Source organism: Daldinia caldariorum (assembly GCF_022478825.1).
Source record: "Daldinia caldariorum strain CBS 122874 unplaced genomic scaffold F4812scaffold_1, whole genome shotgun sequence".
NCBI classification, from domain to species: Eukaryota; Fungi; Ascomycota; class Sordariomycetes; order Xylariales; family Hypoxylaceae; genus Daldinia; species Daldinia caldariorum.
In genome coordinates this window covers 1,421,726-1,438,732 of record NW_025953037.1, presented here as the reverse complement: position 1 = coordinate 1,438,732, position 17,007 = coordinate 1,421,726, and the positions used below count along the sequence as shown (strand labels likewise).

Below are 17,007 nucleotides of genomic sequence, written 5' to 3'. Positions count from 1 at the left end.
GTTAGAAACAATTTTCATTTAACTATAAATATAACAACTAGTAATTAAAGTCTTGCAAGGAAAATTAATTCAACTGAACTGGTGGGTTTAGTTGTAACGGCATAAACAGGCCTGGATTTACACAGGAGAATTGCTATTTCAGTAATAATGGGAGTTCAGTAGTAATCGCTTTTTAGACCCACTTCTTCAAAAACCGGCAAAATTTAAAGATTCCCTTATTTATATAGAAGATATATATTATTATTAAGCATTATATCGTATTAAATTTAATAACTTAATATATAAGAATTATATAATCGTTTTTACCTTAATGAAAATTATTTAATAATATATATTTTAATTAAATGTATATGGTATTTTAAAAATGTTTTATAAAAACATAAAATATTAATATTTCGTTTCGTAAAAAAGGGCATTACCATTTATACATATTTGTTTTCGCACTTTAATAGCTTTTAAAATATTATATGCATTTAATTAAAACTTATATTATTAAAAAGCTTTAATTAAAATAAAACTAATAATATAATTTTTATATATTAAACTGTTGGATTTAATATAATATAATGCTTTATATAGTATTAAGTAATAATATGGATAAGGTATTTCCAAGTAATAAGCCCTTCTGGGCAGGCGGTGAGAAAGGTGGGTCTAAAAAGTGACTACTATTGAACTCCCATTACTACTAAAATAGCAATTCTCTTACACAGAGCTAATAAGCAGCTTATAACTCTTAGATCGTGTGTAAAGAAGTACCTAAATAAGTCAAAGTTCAAACATGAAGAAGGTATTAGATAAGATATCAATTAGTTACAATTATTAAGTATAAGTTAAGCAGCAGCCTAAGCCAAGTGAGAAAGTGTGAAAGCTTGGACCTGTCTAAGGACCTTCGAGAAAGTGCTATATAATGTTCTGCTACCCGTTTGCTTTTTGTTTAGGTAGGAGGTAGGTACCTAATAATCAGATACCAGGCATAATACATTTCGAAACCAAACTTAAGGTAAGCAGGGGCGTCTTATTGGAAGACTAATAAATCAATGTGGAGCAAGTTGTGTGCTGTGCGGGTAGGTGCAGTTAGGCAGGTACCCCCTTAGGTATTGCCTGTCTTGTCTGTCGTGTAGATATGCGGCCTGGCACGTTGTTGTTGCCAAGTGACATGTACCCGCGACTCGCCTTTGGGTGATATAGCTGAATAGCAATCGCTCTTACCATGAACGAGGAGCAGTTCAAGGATGGTCGAGTGGTGAAGTCACAACACCGTTCTACCTACAGAAATTCACAACGCCGCACTAGAGAAATGGTTAACTCGTCGGCCTCCTACTCCCTTCTGGAAAGTAGAGTTTATAACAGCCGAAGATTCCCGGTTCGAGTCCGGGGTGTGGTGTATTCTTTTTTTTTTTCGTTTTTCTTTTCTTCTGTATCTTTTTTTTTTCGTCTGCTATCATTGTCTCCTGTCACGTTTCGTCTACTTGCCCTTGCACTTACACCATGATTCTACTTTTCTTCCTCTTGCATTGTATGTTATCTGACATACACACCTACACACCTACATGATAATTTTGGGGCTTGGACGTGTGTATCCCTTCTACATTTTTACACATACTTGATATCACTACGCCACTGAAGATATGGATGCCTAAACCACCAGAATTTGCACAAACAAACAAGCACATCTCATCAAATATATTTACTAACTTAGGTAGGTACCTAGGTAGGTTACGTACTTATCTCTATCATAGAGTGTCAAAGAAGGCCAATATCTCCCTAATCACAACCTCAGGCTGTTCCTGCTGCACCCAATGCCCAGCACCATCCACGAGCTTGGCACCCCTATAACAACCCTCCTTGACAGCTCTCGGGTCCTCGTACCCCTCCAGCGCGCCCGGCTGCTGGTAATTGCCCCAGTCCTGCTTCCCGCTGATGAACACGCACGGGACCTCGATCCTGCGCCCCGAGAAGAGAAATATGTCCCGCGCCGATTGCTTCGTCGACGCCGTCTGCGCCCGGTACCAGTTCAGCGCGCCCTGGAAACCCGTCCGCGCCCACTCGCGGCAATACACCTGCAGGTCGTCCCGCGGGAGCCACCGCTCCGTCTTGGAGAAGTCCTCCCCCGCCATGTTGGATGCTACCGTCTCCGGCATCGAGTGCTCGGCCCGCATGATATAATACTCGGGCATCGGGGCTAGTTCCTCGGCGCCCCACTTCGTCAGGGGCCGCGGCTTGTTCGCGCCCCAGTCCGCCGACTTCAGGTGGAAGTATCCCCTGAGGAACGCCTCGAGGCCCTGGGCCGGGTTCTCCCAGTCTCGGGCGGCTTGCGGGCTCGAGTTGTACCACTTGTAGTGCTTCCGAGGCGGATCCAGCTTTGCCAACTCGGCTTGGATGTCTATCTTCTTTGCTTGCCCCTTTTCCTCGGGAGGAGCTATTATGGGCTCCGCCGGCCGGTGGTGCGGATGGCTCATTTGCACGGTTGACAGGAAGATATCGGGGCGCATGAGCGCGGCCATGGCGGAACTCACGGCGCCGAAGTCGTGGCCGATGATGCTATGTACCGTTTTGTATCCTAGACCGTATACCAGACATATGAGATCACGCACTAGGTTCGTGAAGACGAAGTCGTTGAGGTCCACTTCCTCGAACGGCTGTCGCCGCGGCCACCCTTTGGTGCGTCCATAGCCGCGCTGGTCCATCGCGACGCAGTAGTATCCTGCTTTGGCGATTTCCGGCAGTACTTTGCGCCACGAGTACGCAAGCTCGGGATACCCGTGGCAGAAGAGCACGAGGGGCTTCCCCGGCTCACCGGCCTTTAAAACGTGCCATGTAAGACCGCACGATGTGGAGCAGTCGATATAATCGGAGACGACACCTTCCGGTAGAGGTAAGTCTGGCAGGGTCTCGTTTGACTGGTCTCTAGTAGTACTCATACCGGCTCTAGGTAGTGTGTTTATATGATCACAATTTGTATGTTGGGTACCTAATAAGTTACCTATATTATGCGCTAACTTGATCTAATGGGCTTTAAAATAGTCTTTTTAAAATCGACTGATAGGTATAAGTAATACCGTCTACAAAGTTAAAAGAATTCGAGAGTTGTTACCCCGCAGATGTCTTTTTCGGATATTGGTTACGACCAACAGTCAAGTTACGTCAGCACGTGGCGTCGTGCTTATATCTATTTGAGTTGCAAGTTAGGTGGTTAGTTAAGGTTACTTGGTTTTTATCAAGACACGAGAAGAAATGGAGCAATTCGGCTTTTTTAAGGGGTAATTTAATTATGTCATTTTCGTCATGATTCTGTACTTTCAAGTCTTGGACAATGGATAACAGAGTCATCGTGATGGAAGCTGTTCTAATAAGTGAGAAAATACTTGAGTCATGTTGGAACTTAGGTCGTCGTTAGTCAATATTTCCTATTGTATATAAATAGGGGGCGAAGGGGGGTTTACGGAGGTCTTGGCTTTCAGCTCCTCCAACATATATATTATCAACAAATTAACCTAACATATTATATAAACCATGCCGCTAGCCCGTCATGTAAGTAGATATAAATTCTTATACTTTAATTAAGTACCTATCATTGTCCTCCTATTAACCATTTTCCAGATCGACCCAGACGACCTCATCGCGCGTCTTCACGATGCCCACCTTACAGAGAACGGCCGACGGATACGTCAGAAGATGGTCACTTCGCATCTCACACCTTATGGAACTAAGTATGCGAGCGAGGCGGAGGCACCCAAATATCAAATTCCTAAAGAGGGAACACCTTCGGACACCGTATATCAGCTGATCCACGATGAGCTGGACTTGGACGGCAAGCCGAATCTAAACCTCGCTAGGTAAGTAAGGTCATTGATTATTCGCTTTAACTCGGGGTCATAGAAAAATATTAACGGAATGGCAGTTTTGTTCAAACTTACATGGAACCAAATGCTACCCAGCTGATGACGGAGAACCTGTCTAAAAATCTAGCAGACAACGACGAATACCCGGCAATGATATCTCTCCACGAGCGCTGCGTTAGCATTCTCGCTCACCTATGGGGAGCAAAGAAGGGCGAAAAATCCGTCGGCACGGCGACCACCGGCTCTTCAGAGGCAATTCATCTCGGAGGCTTGGCGATGAAGCGTCGCTGGCAGGAACGCCGCATGGCAAAAGGTTTGGATACTTGTCACCCAAATATAATCATGGGCGCAAATGCGCAGGTCGCCCTGGAGAAATTCGCGCGCTACTTTGACGTCGAGGCGCGCATTCTTCCCGTCTCCAAGGAGAGTAATTATAGACTAGACCCGAACCAGGTCCGGAAGAGCATCGACGAGAATACCATCGGCGTATTCGTCATTATGGGAAGCACGTATACCGGCCACTACGAGCCTGTGGAGGAGATCTCCAAAATCCTCGACGAGTACGAGGAGAAGACGGGACATGACATCCCGATTCACGTCGACGCAGCATCCGGCGGCTTCGTTGCGCCGTTCACTCATGCGCAAGCCGGCGGGCCGAAATGGTAAGCGAAAATACACCTTGATAAAAACACCCCGCTAAACACCCGCCCCAAGGAACTTCGACCTCCCCCGAGTCAAGTCCATCAACGCGTCGGGCCACAAGTACGGACTGGTCTACGTCGGCATCGGCTGGGTCGTCTGGCGGGACGAGTCGTACCTACCGCAGTACCTGGTTTTCGAGCTGCACTACCTCGGCGGCACCGAGAAGTCCTTCACGCTCAACTTCTCGCGGCCCGGCGCCCAGGTCGCCGTCCAGTACTACAACCTCATCCACCTCGGCCTCGAGGGGTACCGCGAGATCGTGGAGAACTGCCTGCGCAACGCGCGCCTGCTGTCCAAGAGCCTCGAGGCGACGGGGTGGTACACGTGCGCGTCCGACATCCACCGGCGGCCGTCGGCGGGCGTGGTGGCGGGCGCCAAGAAGGCGGTGCTGGGCGGGGAGGGCGAGACCTCGGCGGACTACGCGGCGGGGCTGCCGGTGGTCGCGTTCCGGCTCACGGACGAGTTCCGGCGGGAGTTCCCGCACGTGCGGCAGGAGTGGGTGTCGGTGCTGATGCGGGCGCGGCAGTGGATCATCCCCAACTACGCGCTGCCGCCGGCCGAGGACGCCACCGAGATCCTGCGCGTCGTCATCCGCGAGTCCATGAGCCTCGACCTGCTGGACCGCCTCATCGCCGACCTGGTGTCCGTGACGCAGACGCTGATCGACAACGACGAGGTCGACTTGTCCATCGTTCAGAAGCAGAAGCCTGTCGGGGACAGCCGGCCGCGGACGGAGGAGGAGGAGGTGGGGCCGAAGAAGGGAGGAGAGAGTGGGTCGAAAGAGTCGGCCCAGGCGCCGAGATTGGCGGAAGGTATCCACAGGAGCGTGTGTTGATATCGCCATTCTCTCTGCACGGCGATGGTCAGATCTTTCTGCGAGGGGAAAGATAGCCCCGTTGTTACCCAGACATAAGTCTGTGATAGGATCTAGGCCTCTTATCACGACTATCGCCCTTGAATTGTTTAGCCCCAGGGCTCCACCAATAGGATTTTTCAACTTGGTAATGGTAATTAATATAGGGGTTTGTAGGAATAAAAAAAGGGGTTGCGTACCAGGGATGCTGCGTGCGATACGACCGGTCACCGAGGAGTTGTTGTACGATATTAAATGCCAAGCCCGGAGATTGATGATATGATATGCTTGTCTGTATCTTCTTGTCTACCTGTAGTTAATTTGTTTTCTGATGGAATTGGTTGTGTTAATTGCCTAAAGCCAAATTGTGACGATCATCAAACGTCACGGTTAGGTACCCCCTATTTGATGGGTTGGTGGTATACCGGCTATGAAGGTATTTCGAAGATTCTTAGTCGCCGATGGATCGTTTCGTTAGATACGAATATTATCAATACATTAATGATAACCACTCCGAGGTATTACTACTATTTGCTTTATGTGATTCTCGCCCAGCAACGGCTACTTCTATTTCTACCTGTAACTAACTAGATGATGAATGAATGAGGCTATGCGGAATAGCCTTTCCGAAAGAATACGCCTTGATGCACAACGTATCCCTACCAAAACTTAATGAACAAGCAATACCGAAAAGCTTCGCCATTATCTGCAAGACTGACAGCGACTAGCGTCGTATTTGCGACCTTGAACATCTAAATCAGCATGGCGGACGCCGCATCCAGGCTCCCCGGTTAAACTCAATCTACCCCCCATCACTGTCCTGATTGGAAAGAGATGGATGGGTAAGGTCGCTCGAACACGCTTCGTTCTAGACTAAACTTGTAAACATGAGAGATGCTGGGTGGGATAATATAATATAGCATCTAGACATGACGTGCATAGCCTTCATATCGTTACCCGCGCAGAAATTTAATCTAGCCGTCGATCTTCATTTATATATGCACCTCGTTTTTTATAGTGACGTGATTATGGTTTACCTATATCCTACTGTAGTGAATTACACTTTCCCGCTGGCTGAACTATATATGTCTCGGGTATATAAGGTTAGGTAGGCAGCTGTGTGCGTTCGTGGACAGGAGACAAGCTCGAAGTAAGGGTATACTATAGTATATAAATAATATAATAAGCGAGGGACAACCCCAAGGAGCCGCACTGCACGCTACCTAGTATCAAGAACTCCTTGAAAGCGTCTCGCACCTATCACAGCATTACATCAATCTACTTTTAAGAGTTACCTTAGGTACATATAGCACCCAAGATGAAGGTACATGAATCTAACCCCCTCCCCGACCTATTTCCGTAGCTATTATATCCTCCAAAATCTAACAAAAACCCACAGTGCACACTAACCTCCCTCCTCCCACTCCTCCTCTCCGTCTCGGTTCCCGTCTCCGCCGCCAGATACCCCCTAACAAAGCGCATGACCTGCAGCGGGGGCCTCGATTATCCGTGTCAGGACTTGTACGTAATTTTCGTTGCCTAGCATCTCACTTAACTTATCTCTACACCCTTCTTTCCCCAACCTTCTACATCCACGTCGTAATTAACTCTTCATATACCTATTTCGTGACGGACTACTACTTACCTATAGCTAACTTTCTCCATAAAAGATGCATATGCGCCTACGGTGAGGTGGCTTGTCACTACGACCCGACGTCGCGGTGCATCTATATGTGCACGTGCGCCTAAGGTGCCTTAACATAGGGCAATGGCCTTGTGAAAATTCTCGGTTGGTGGTAGGTTTGGGCGCGTGTTTTCGAATGAAGATTCTTGATTGCTTATTCCAAAGCGACTTTGTTTTTCTTTTCTTTTTTTTAAAAAAAAGGGGGGGAGTGGGGCGACAGTGAACAAGAAGGATACTGGGACCCATTCGAATGAGCATATTCATGTTCAAAAGCAAAAAAAAGAGAAAAAAAAAAAAAGAGAAAAAAAAAAAAAGAGTCGGGTTTACCCAAACGTGTCCGATAAATTGTGTTGTTAAAAGGGATGCTAAAAAGTTTTGAAACTACCACCTGATTTACCTCGTCATCACTCGACAAGACGGTCTTCCATTTGAATCTAATATTGGGAGTCTTTCAGGGAAGGGGAAGAATGTAATCAACTTCTGAGTTTGGCATTCGAAAGTATTGTCATATAAAGCACGTGGTTGGTAGGAGTTTAACTCAAAGCTATAATCCCGAGTCTCTTAAGCGAGCATCATAACCCCTTACAAACCACACATTACAAAAAATCCTTTAGCTTGCATAATTACCCCTTTATCCCTTGACCCCCTTCTTCGTATAAGACGGGTTGTAAAATCGTCTATTTACTTGTACACTATATCTATACAAACACGCAAGTATAAAATTATCGTCTACTGCTGCTCGGCCCCGGCTTTCTCAACGAGGCCGTACTCCCCCAGTTGCCCGCCGACTTCCTTAGTTTATTCCCGAGGCTGATCCTGGCAGCGGACATCGGGTTCTGATGCAGTGGCTGTATCTGGTCTAGGGGCTTTCCCTGTCCGTCCGCAAGGGGTATCTGCGCGCCGCTGGCAATCTTCTCCCAGTCGTGCCTATCAATTGAGCCGCGCTTGTAAATGTTACGCCCATTGTCCGTGTCAAAATCCGACTGCTTTTGCATTTTTGATCGTTCTACGAATCCCATAATCGAGGCCCACGTTTCTACTTGGCCGTGACTGGCTTCCTCGATACAATTGCACTCGTCGCCAGCAGGGCACTCAGTCTCCCCAGCGTCGTGCCATTGTTCTATACAGGCCTCATGGCTAGCACAACCGCACGACAAGCAAGGGGGGTAGAGAGCGTCGATAGGCTCGTTGCAAAATACGCAGAGCAATTGCATCTGCGTGCGTTTACAACGATCGCAAGTACCAACTGCGCCTCCAAGCGTTGCGCCAGCATGTGTAGATCGAATAGGGTCTAGATGGGTCTCATGTATGCGGCAAATGCCGGTTACATCGATACCCTTATCTGATGTGATCAGCGTTTGCAGCAACTCCTTCTTGCCCAGCACGATAGGTGAGTTGGCACCGTGATGTGAACGGGAGCTGTGGCTCGTATTCTCTACGTTGTGATACTCATGGAAGCTCGCAGCCCCCGAGCTTGCAAAGCTTGTAGCTCGAGGCCCCGAGGGATCATCCTTAAGCACATTGAATTTCAAGATTTCTAATCGAGCCAATGGCTGGTTCCACATTTGTAGCATTTCTGCGTATGCATGGCGGTAGCTCGCATATATAGCATGACGGGAAGGCTCGAGGAAAGGAACGCCAAGCCAGCCGTCATCATCGAATATGGACTGGTCTTCTATTTCCGTGGATATACCATAGCATAAAAGAGGCAGCGTATCGTCACTTCGCACGTCATCATCAGAATAAGAATTACGTGCGGTACCCGACGGTTCGGACGCAGGGCCTAAAACTGTTGAACTCCCCCAGGTGATATTAGTCGGGGCAAGGTTAGACAGGAATGTTTCTCCAGGACTAGGTCGTTTCCGACTAGGCGGAGATGTAGACGCAACGCTTGCAAAAGCTCTAGGGAAACTAGCCAAGCCCGCGGTCAAGGCGGTGTTGGCACGGCTTAGTAGTCTATTATCTGGCGATGCGGCTAAGCTCTGTGTTGGATCACCGTTTGGCTCATGAGGTGTCAACGCCGGGGGCGTTTCCCCACAGGAATAAGAATTGGATTTCGGGTCGCCACCCCATGTTACTTCCTCCGAGCCGTACGAGCCGGTAAGATTAACAGGTGTGTGTAGGGTTTTGGGGGTAGAAATTGCTGAGTTAGCTTGGCTTTTGTGACTATAGGTACTGGCGTGCCAAAGTGATGCGTCTGTGGGGAAATAATCCAACGAGAATGATGGTGCTTTCATAGGAAGAGGCGTTTCCGGTTGAGTGAGATGTGATTCCGCGTAGGCAACGCTATCTTCGGCGGACGACTCGCTAAATATGCACGAGAGCATGGCAAGCATTTGCACGTCGGCCATCTTATCGAAATAATAGAAAAGGTCATCGATTAAACTTCTCGCGAGAGGATGATGCCCCCATTTGACCCTGCCAGTCAGCGCTGCAGTGTGAGAACGCAGAGACGACGAACTATTATCGCCAAAACGGGCAACAGCATCTTTTGCAATGACTAGTATTGATTCCCTGCCTTGACCATCGCCTAAAAGTTCGAGAGGGATATCTTTTCGAAGCAATAATGCTGCATAATTCCAAACGTCGACAAGATCAGATCGCCCATATTTCTCTGCTACAGCTGCATTATGAGCGCACACATCTGATCCATCCCCAAATATGCAATACTCTTGAGCGAACTCTTGCATAGAAGGAAGCTCATTAGCGACATTATAGATCGATATAATGTTCTTAGGCTTGCTCGGACGGCGTTTACTAGTACCAGTACCGGTGCCCGTGCCAATGCCAGTTCCACCGCCGCTTGAGTGCATAGAGTAGCTACCGCTGAACGTCTTTCTGAAACGCCGACCCGGTAGATACCACATGTTAATCTTATGCATATACGTAGTTTCCGAGTCGCTAGAGCTGGACGATTCCTCTGCGTCTTCCGAATCGGATTGATCTTCCGTTGTTGAGATATCGTCGTTATTGTACCTGCTTCTCGGAGCAGACGATTCTTGCTGAAGTCTACCAAAGCCCGCAAAGCTAGGCTCGCCTTTAGGGCGCTCCCTGTAAGAGTCCGACGTAGGGAAAAAGGAAATCTTGGCCTTTTCCTCCTTGGTAGGAAAAAAACAGACCAACCTCCCATCATTCGAGAAGCGACAGCCACACAAGCGTGGCATCGGTGGTATAGTAGGTCTATTAGTCGGAGCAAGAGTGGCATCTAGCTCAGTACTCGCAGTCAGCTCCTGAGACATAGCTGCGGAACCGCCCGTAGAAATATAATTATCCTCCTCTTCGCTAGAACTCTCATCAGCGAGTCCGCCTATATCATCATCTAGATCTTTAACATTCTTAAAGAGTGAATCGCTATTAGATAGATCAACTTCTCCAAGAAGAAAACTAAAGGCCACTTCTAAGCAGTTTTGCCGTTTCTTTGAGAATTGGCTTGCTAGCTGGTGTATTTCCTGTTCGAGTTTCTTATGCGTCTCGTCCGACATTAAGGCTGTCTTCTCAACCATGAATTTCGGCGCCCTTGATTTCGGATAGTTTTTAGGGATATCTACTCTGACTTTGATAAAAATAGTATCCCCATCTGTGCCCCAGGGACCTTTCAGGGAAGCTCTGAGGCTAAGAGAATCCATATCTACGCTGTCCCACGTGACATTTGGCATCTGCTGATTGACACGGACGATCTCTTCCTGCAGCGTTTCAGGCTCGGCCCAGTGTTCGTCGTGAAAGTTGTGCCCGAAGATGCCAGAGTCTCTGGATTCTTTTCTCTGTGACGATCTAATGAGCCCCGATTTCTTGCTCATAGTGATACCTTTCATCCAACCAAGCTGGTCTAGGCTCCTATCAATTACTTTCCCTGCAACAGTTTTTGCTTTCATTGACGGACCTTTCCAACTCGGCATGGTGGCGGCTGCACGAGGATAGTTTGAAGACATTGTTTGCATCCCCATAGTAAGAGCGCTACGGCGAAATGGACTCCCGCCACTTCCGGGACGAGGATCGCTCATAGTGGTTGTTCTCTTCTCTCTATTAGCGTGATCGTCAACGGACCTATATGTCTTATATGCTGCTCCTTTTCTTGTGATGTTAATATTTCGAGCCATGCAGCCTTTTACGTGACCAACGGACTCTAAAGTCGGCTGGTCGACTTTATGAAGGCGCAGTTCGTTATCTTCACCCCATGATACGAGCTGAAATTCTCGATTGTCTATCCCGTCATCTGAGATAGACCCCCGGGCCCTCCACAAGAACTCCTTTACCTTATTGTTTCCATGTCCGGGGAAAATATTGCATGGATCAATGGCACCATCTAAAGCCTCCCCCTCATTAAGTCGAGTATCGTACAAATAAAGGTTTCCGGGGTCGTTTTGAGGCATAGCTAATAAACCATAACCGAAAGGAGTATGACGTGCACGCCATACAGGAAAGTCCGTCCGAATAATCCTCTGCGGCTCTTCGGATACGCTGTAGTCCCAGAACTTGATGCTCTTGTCCAAAGAGCAAGTAACAAGGCTGGTGGCCTTGCTACGATTCCAGTCAAGGCCGTAGATTTTAGAGGTGTGTGCACTGATAGATTTGAGGGGAGTGGATGGCTTCCTCTCGTCCCAAATATGCAGCCACCTGTCATGAGAGGATGCGAGGACGTTTGGGTCTTGTCGATTATATTTAACTTGGGTAGCGCCAGCGAACCAGTCGCAGAAAGTTAAGACGGGTTGCTTAGGTTTCCGCAAGTCCCAACAATGTACATAGCCGTCGACCGCACAGGTGGCAAGCATGTCAGGGTGATGAGCCGAGAAGTTGATATCTGTGATGGCCCTACTATGGCCCTGAAGAGAGTGCTCGATAGCTCCGGTCGTAGAGTCTTCTCTCAGATTCAAGTTCCAAACTAGACATCGGTGATTGGCTGTCGAGGCAACCCAGTAATCTCGGGCCGCAAAAGGCGACCACTGCACGTCTACCACCAACCACGGGTGTCCATGGCTACTTAGGCGGCGGGGTGGATTATAAGGAGCATCAAGATCAATGATGGCTAAACCTTCGGGGCTTTATATATCATAAGCACGTATAACATATGAGGTAGCTATGTACGATATTAAAACTTACGAGGCAAGGGCGACGTCGCGACCACATGGCGATATAGTGGCTGATCCAACTAGTCCATCGACGTGAATTGTCACGTTGGCATCGAAGGTCTCACTGTCGTAGGCAGACTTGGGAGCATTCTCTTTGGACGTGTCCAAGGCGCGGTCAAAATTGGAAGGCATTGCTGGTTAATATTTAATTGATGGAGGCACGTAGGCCCGTTGACGAAACATCGGACTCTCGATGAATTTCGCATGACGCCACAGCTCATCCTTCATTTATCTGCATAGGTACGCTCTCTCAACCTAGCACTTCTCCTTTTAACTCTTCATCAGGTTTATTAGATACAACGCACGCGTTTTTAGGCAGTAAACAAAATTAGATTAATACGAGGCATGATCCAGGCCGTCAAAGGTTGATGAAAATATGAATATGATATCTTGTTGATATCTTGATGATAGGTATCTTATATGTGAAAGAAGTATGAGACAAGATTGAACCCTGATGGTTGTCAGCCGCGCAGGACGTCTTGATTCGCGATTCGTTATCGATAGAGCCGCCTTGAGTTTATGTAATAGCCAGCCTGGATTAAGTACCTAAGCTGGTAAGGTGTACCTACCAATCCATATTTACTAGAGCCTAGTAGTGCGTTAGTGTGTCACTTGCCAAGCTGCCCCTCATCCATAACCTGATTCCTTATTACCACTTTACCACCCAACAACACCCTTCAGTAGAAATGGAATATGTTAGACAGACATGTATGTATACTACCTCTCTACCTACCTGTATTATAAGACCAGCCTACATATGTATCTTTGCCTAAGGTAACTGAAAGTCAGATGTAAGTCTGCCTCCAGGAACAAATGGTATGAGAGAAGTCTAATAATAAATAATAATGACGTTATTATTCCAAGATACCTCTTATGGGTACCCACCTCTAGGCCATTTGGTGGTTACCTTTAGGTACTGGCTGTAACCACCTAACGATTACCTAAGCTAACATATTTCGGTGAGGAGCTATTGTACTGTACAATACCTTATGTACTTGGTAGGTACCATGCTTAGGTACTAAATGACGGGACTACCTCAAAGAGGGGCACAAATACAAAGTTACAAACGCCATCAATGCCGGCCGCCGCCGGACCTTATCGCAAGGACATCCCGCTTGACTTGATTTTAGTCTTTAATCCTTAGCCGTTGTAGCCCAGTCCTTTTTTTGTCTGCGCCCTCAGTTCTTTTTTTTTTTACTTTTGAAATATCCGTCGTCTAGCACTAACTACCTTACCTAACAACAGGTACCTAACACCTAACTAGGTTAGTTAGGTAAAGTACTTCTGCTTCTTCTTCTTTCTCACCTGCCGTCACAAAAGATAAACCGAAGTCGTGCAGGTCGTGGCGCTCTTAAGCTTTCCCTTCTCCTAGCCTCGCTAGCACTCACCCGGACTTTTCGTCCCTCTTCATTTTCAAACACCTAAGGGCTGTTGGGGCGAAATTTATTCTCATACCGAACCAAATACTTGAAACGCCATTCTTTACATCAAATAGAATATCCAACAGGATGGCGTTGCCTAAGCGAATCGTTAAGGAAACGGAACGTTTGATGACCGAACCGTAAGATAAAGATTTCTCGGGATGCGTGCCGAGCCGTTTGTTGGGGACCTAGTGCCTAACCGAGCGTTCACAGTGTTCCTGGTATTAGCGCCGTTCCCCACGAGGATAACCTCAGATATTTCGACGTTGAGATCTTCGGTCCCTCCGGATCGCCATACGAAGGTTCGTGCACTTCCCCTTGCCTGCCCCATGCAACCAACGGACCTGTTTGCTAACCGCGGACTAATAAACTCTAGGAGGCATTTTCAAGCTTGAGCTGTTCCTGACGGATGACTACCCGATGGTTCCACCTAAGATCCGCTTCTTGACCAAGATCTATCATCCGAACGTCGACAAGCTCGGACGTATCTGTCTAGACGTGCTGAAGAGTCAGACTCCCCATTTTCTACTTCCACGCCCGCGCCCACGCCCACGCCCACTCCTACTCTCTTAGCTCTTATGTAAACTTTACATTAGGTATTTATATTAACATTTCCTCCCGCAGATAACTGGTCTCCCGCACTCCAGATCCGAACCATCCTCCTCTCAATCCAGGCTCTCCTCGGTGCCCCGAACCCCGATGACCCTCTAGCCGCCGACGTTGCCAAGAGCTGGAAGGAGGACGAGAACAAGGCCATCGCAACAGCCAAGGAGTGGACCAAGACATACGCCACCCCCCAGCCGAAATAGAAGCGCAGGCTGAGTGAGGCGGCCCGAAGTATCCGCGCACGCCTTAGGAGTATTCATATTCCAGAACGCATCAAGCCTCGGAATGTCCTTAAGAGGATTGAAGTCCATATAAACGAGTTGTTGCCTTCGCCATCAGACGTCTTCATAGCCTATTACCAGGCGATTTAACTAGTAAATGTTAGATAGGAAGGATCAGCGAAACCGTAAAAAAAAAGGGAGGGGGAGGGGGGGAGCGAGTCCTACCTAAAGTGGTCAGCCAGTTAGTCTAGTCGAGATTCTTCTTACTCCGGCATCCGATGAATTACCACCTCCGTTTTTATACTTTGAGTTTTCATTACCTACCATGGAACTGCACTGGCGTTTAGGGAGTTGACACAGAGACGAAGGTGGACGGCGGAGGACTGTAAACTTGCATCTAGCAATAGCGCAATTAAGAGAAAAAAAGGAAAAAAAAATACTGAAAAAACGCAGTTATGGTTGCCACTAGTAAAAGCCATCGTGATAGATATTTTAAGCATTTTTACTTATTAATTCGAGCTAGTGAACTTTATACTGGATGATGTTTATAACATCATAGCAGGCCGATCTTTAAGACCAATTAGAAGGTTCTTAGTCGTCCCGAATACAATACAATACAAGCCCGGGCTCTCGCCATCACGTATCCTGGAACACAAAAACCCCCTTCCCAGGCCTAAACCCCTCCAGCGTGCCCTGCACCGCGTCCCTCAGCGTCTGGACGTCCGTCTCCCAGCGCCAGGGCACCTCGACGACCGGGGTGTCGCGGAACTTCCCCTGGCGCACGAGGTCCAGGATCTCGGCCACCGTGCGCGCCCGGGACACCGGGTCCCCGTCCGCCCACCGGCTCAGCCAGAACCCGACGAACCGCACGTCCTTGAAGATGAGCAGCCCCGTCGGCAGCACCACCGGCTGCCGCGCCATGCCCCCGTACGTCACCATCGTGCCCCCGTTCCCCAGCGCCTTCGCCATCGCCGACGCGCTCTTGCCCCCCACGCAGTTGAGCCCCAGGCGCACGCCCTCCCGCGCCCCGCGCGTCCACTCCGCCAGCTGCTCCCGGAACTCGCGCGCCTGGAACTCGTCCTCGGTCACCACGTGCGTGGCGCCCAGCGCCGTCAGCTCGTCCTTCAGGCGCTGCGTGGCCTCGGGGGTCTCGCGCGCGCGCACGACGTTGACGCTGCGGTACCCCCACAGGCGGCCGAACTGGATGGCGGCGCGGCCGACGCCGCTGTTGGCGCCGTTCTGGATGAACCAGTCGCCCTCGCGCAGGGGGCCGGGGGCCGAGGCGACGAAGTCGCGCAGCATGCGGTAGGCGGAGCACGGGTTGACGGCGACGGTGGCGACCTGCAGGGGGTTGAGGCCGGCCTTGTTGTCGATCCGGATGAGGGCGTCGGCGGGCGCGAGGGCGTGCGTGCGCCAGGTGCCGAACTGGGTCTTCTTGGGGATGGCCCAGTCGCCGCGCTGGAAGTCCGGGGAGGACGAGGAGACGACTTCGAAGGCGCCTTCGTTGCCGGGGATGGCGGAGGGCTCGGGGGTGCCGAGGACCGTGCTGAAGGTCGGCTTGGCGCCGTAGGTGCCCTGGATGATGTTCACGTCGGCGGGGTTGATGGGCGCGGCGAGGGAGCGCAGGAGCACGGAGGAGGCGGGTAGGGTTGGGGAGATGGAGTGCATGTGTAGTCTAACAAATTGGAAGAAATTCTTGTTAGCATGTGAAATGTTTTTTACTTGATTTCATTTCGTTTATCGCCAATTGCTGGGGAAGAAGGAGAAGAAAGAGAAGAAGAATAACTCACTTCAAGACGTCCTTCGGTTCGCCATGTTCGCTAAATACCAGCGACTTCGCTTGAGTATATCCGTACGGACCAGATTTATATCGAACTTGTCCTGGCGACGCTGGTGATAAAAATGTCGCATTGAGTCTGCATTGGCCTGGTCGAATTGAGCTCCTAGCTAAAGAACTAGCCAGTCCTTGCGCTCTAAGCGGTCGGATGCTAGCCATATTGCCCAGTAGGTGTTGTGAGTTGAATGGTGGGACAAATGTCAACGTCCCTCCCTCAACTTTCGGATGGAGCTACCTTACTGATAACAAAAAATTCGGAGCTCTGGAAGCTGAACTCGGCAATGACGTTATATCTTATGATAGCATTGCCGAAACACGATACTATTGGCCCAAGCTAGAGCTATACACTAGGGCTTACCTAAAACATGCTCCCCTTCTTTTTGACGTCTCATTTACATATATGCATGCATGTATCTCATACCTGTACGTATAGGCACTTGTACATGCCTACATACCTAGGCACATCTCATAGGATGTACATATAAGTAATACCTGTATCTCTCTAGTTAAACTATGAGGTTATACACTAATCTTTTCATTAACGTTACTTAAGAATAAATAACAATCATCACATATTTTCAATTTGAAAGTAGGGGCACAAGGTTCGAATTTGCGTAGCGGTCTTCAGATTTCGACGCCCTGAAAAGATGGGAATTAAGTAAATAACCCACATGATGAGGGAGGTAAAAAAAAAAAAATAATGTCGAAATTCGAT

The 17,007-nt window shown here is 48.6% G+C and overlaps 5 protein-coding genes and 1 non-coding gene across 6 annotated transcripts; 3 read left to right on the top strand and 3 right to left on the bottom strand.

The window, feature by feature from the left end:
• The first annotated feature begins 1,283 nt into the window (after positions 1 to 1,283).
• Positions 1,284 to 1,384, top strand: F4812DRAFT_t13. Its single transcript has one exon. It is a non-coding gene; the product is annotated as a tRNA-Arg (tRNA).
• A 285-nt stretch (positions 1,385 to 1,669) lies between these two features.
• Positions 1,670 to 3,063, bottom strand: F4812DRAFT_409205 (alpha/beta-hydrolase). Its single transcript, XM_047932425.1, has one exon. It carries the CDS (start codon positions 2,919 to 2,921, stop codon positions 1,734 to 1,736), a length of 1,188 nt encoding a protein of 395 aa, XP_047794832.1. The 5' UTR covers positions 2,922 to 3,063; the 3' UTR covers positions 1,670 to 1,733.
• Positions 3,064 to 3,120: 57 nt separating this feature from the next.
• F4812DRAFT_464639 (glutamate decarboxylase) lies at positions 3,121 to 5,543 on the top strand. Its single transcript, XM_047938362.1, has 4 exons — positions 3,121 to 3,531; positions 3,601 to 3,836; positions 3,902 to 4,504; positions 4,557 to 5,543. The coding sequence occupies exons 1-4, from the start codon at positions 3,514 to 3,516 to the stop codon at positions 5,377 to 5,379; spliced, it is 1,680 nt and encodes a 559-aa protein (XP_047794831.1). The 5' UTR covers positions 3,121 to 3,513; the 3' UTR covers positions 5,380 to 5,543.
• A 1,998-nt stretch (positions 5,544 to 7,541) lies between these two features.
• F4812DRAFT_409200 (uncharacterized protein) lies at positions 7,542 to 12,640 on the bottom strand. The gene is made up of 2 exons (XM_047932424.1): positions 12,179 to 12,640; positions 7,542 to 12,118 (listed from the first exon to the last, which is right to left on the bottom strand). Exons 1-2 carry the CDS (start codon positions 12,337 to 12,339, stop codon positions 7,804 to 7,806), a joined length of 4,476 nt encoding a protein of 1,491 aa, XP_047794830.1. The 5' UTR covers positions 12,340 to 12,640; the 3' UTR covers positions 7,542 to 7,803.
• Positions 12,641 to 13,715: 1,075 nt separating this feature from the next.
• Positions 13,716 to 14,437, top strand: F4812DRAFT_449022 (ubiquitin-conjugating enzyme E2 35; the record flags this gene model as incomplete). The annotated part of the gene is made up of 4 exons (XM_047935927.1): positions 13,716 to 13,768; positions 13,842 to 13,930; positions 14,005 to 14,136; positions 14,253 to 14,437. 4 exons carry the CDS (start codon positions 13,716 to 13,718, stop codon positions 14,435 to 14,437), a joined length of 459 nt encoding a protein of 152 aa, XP_047794829.1.
• Positions 14,438 to 14,941: 504 nt separating this feature from the next.
• F4812DRAFT_409195 (NAD(P)-binding protein) lies at positions 14,942 to 16,535 on the bottom strand. Its single transcript, XM_047932423.1, has 2 exons — positions 16,246 to 16,535; positions 14,942 to 16,130 (listed from the first exon to the last, which is right to left on the bottom strand). The coding sequence occupies exons 1-2, from the start codon at positions 16,449 to 16,451 to the stop codon at positions 15,092 to 15,094; spliced, it is 1,245 nt and encodes a 414-aa protein (XP_047794828.1). The 5' UTR covers positions 16,452 to 16,535; the 3' UTR covers positions 14,942 to 15,091.
• Between the last annotated feature and the right edge of the window lie 472 nt (positions 16,536 to 17,007).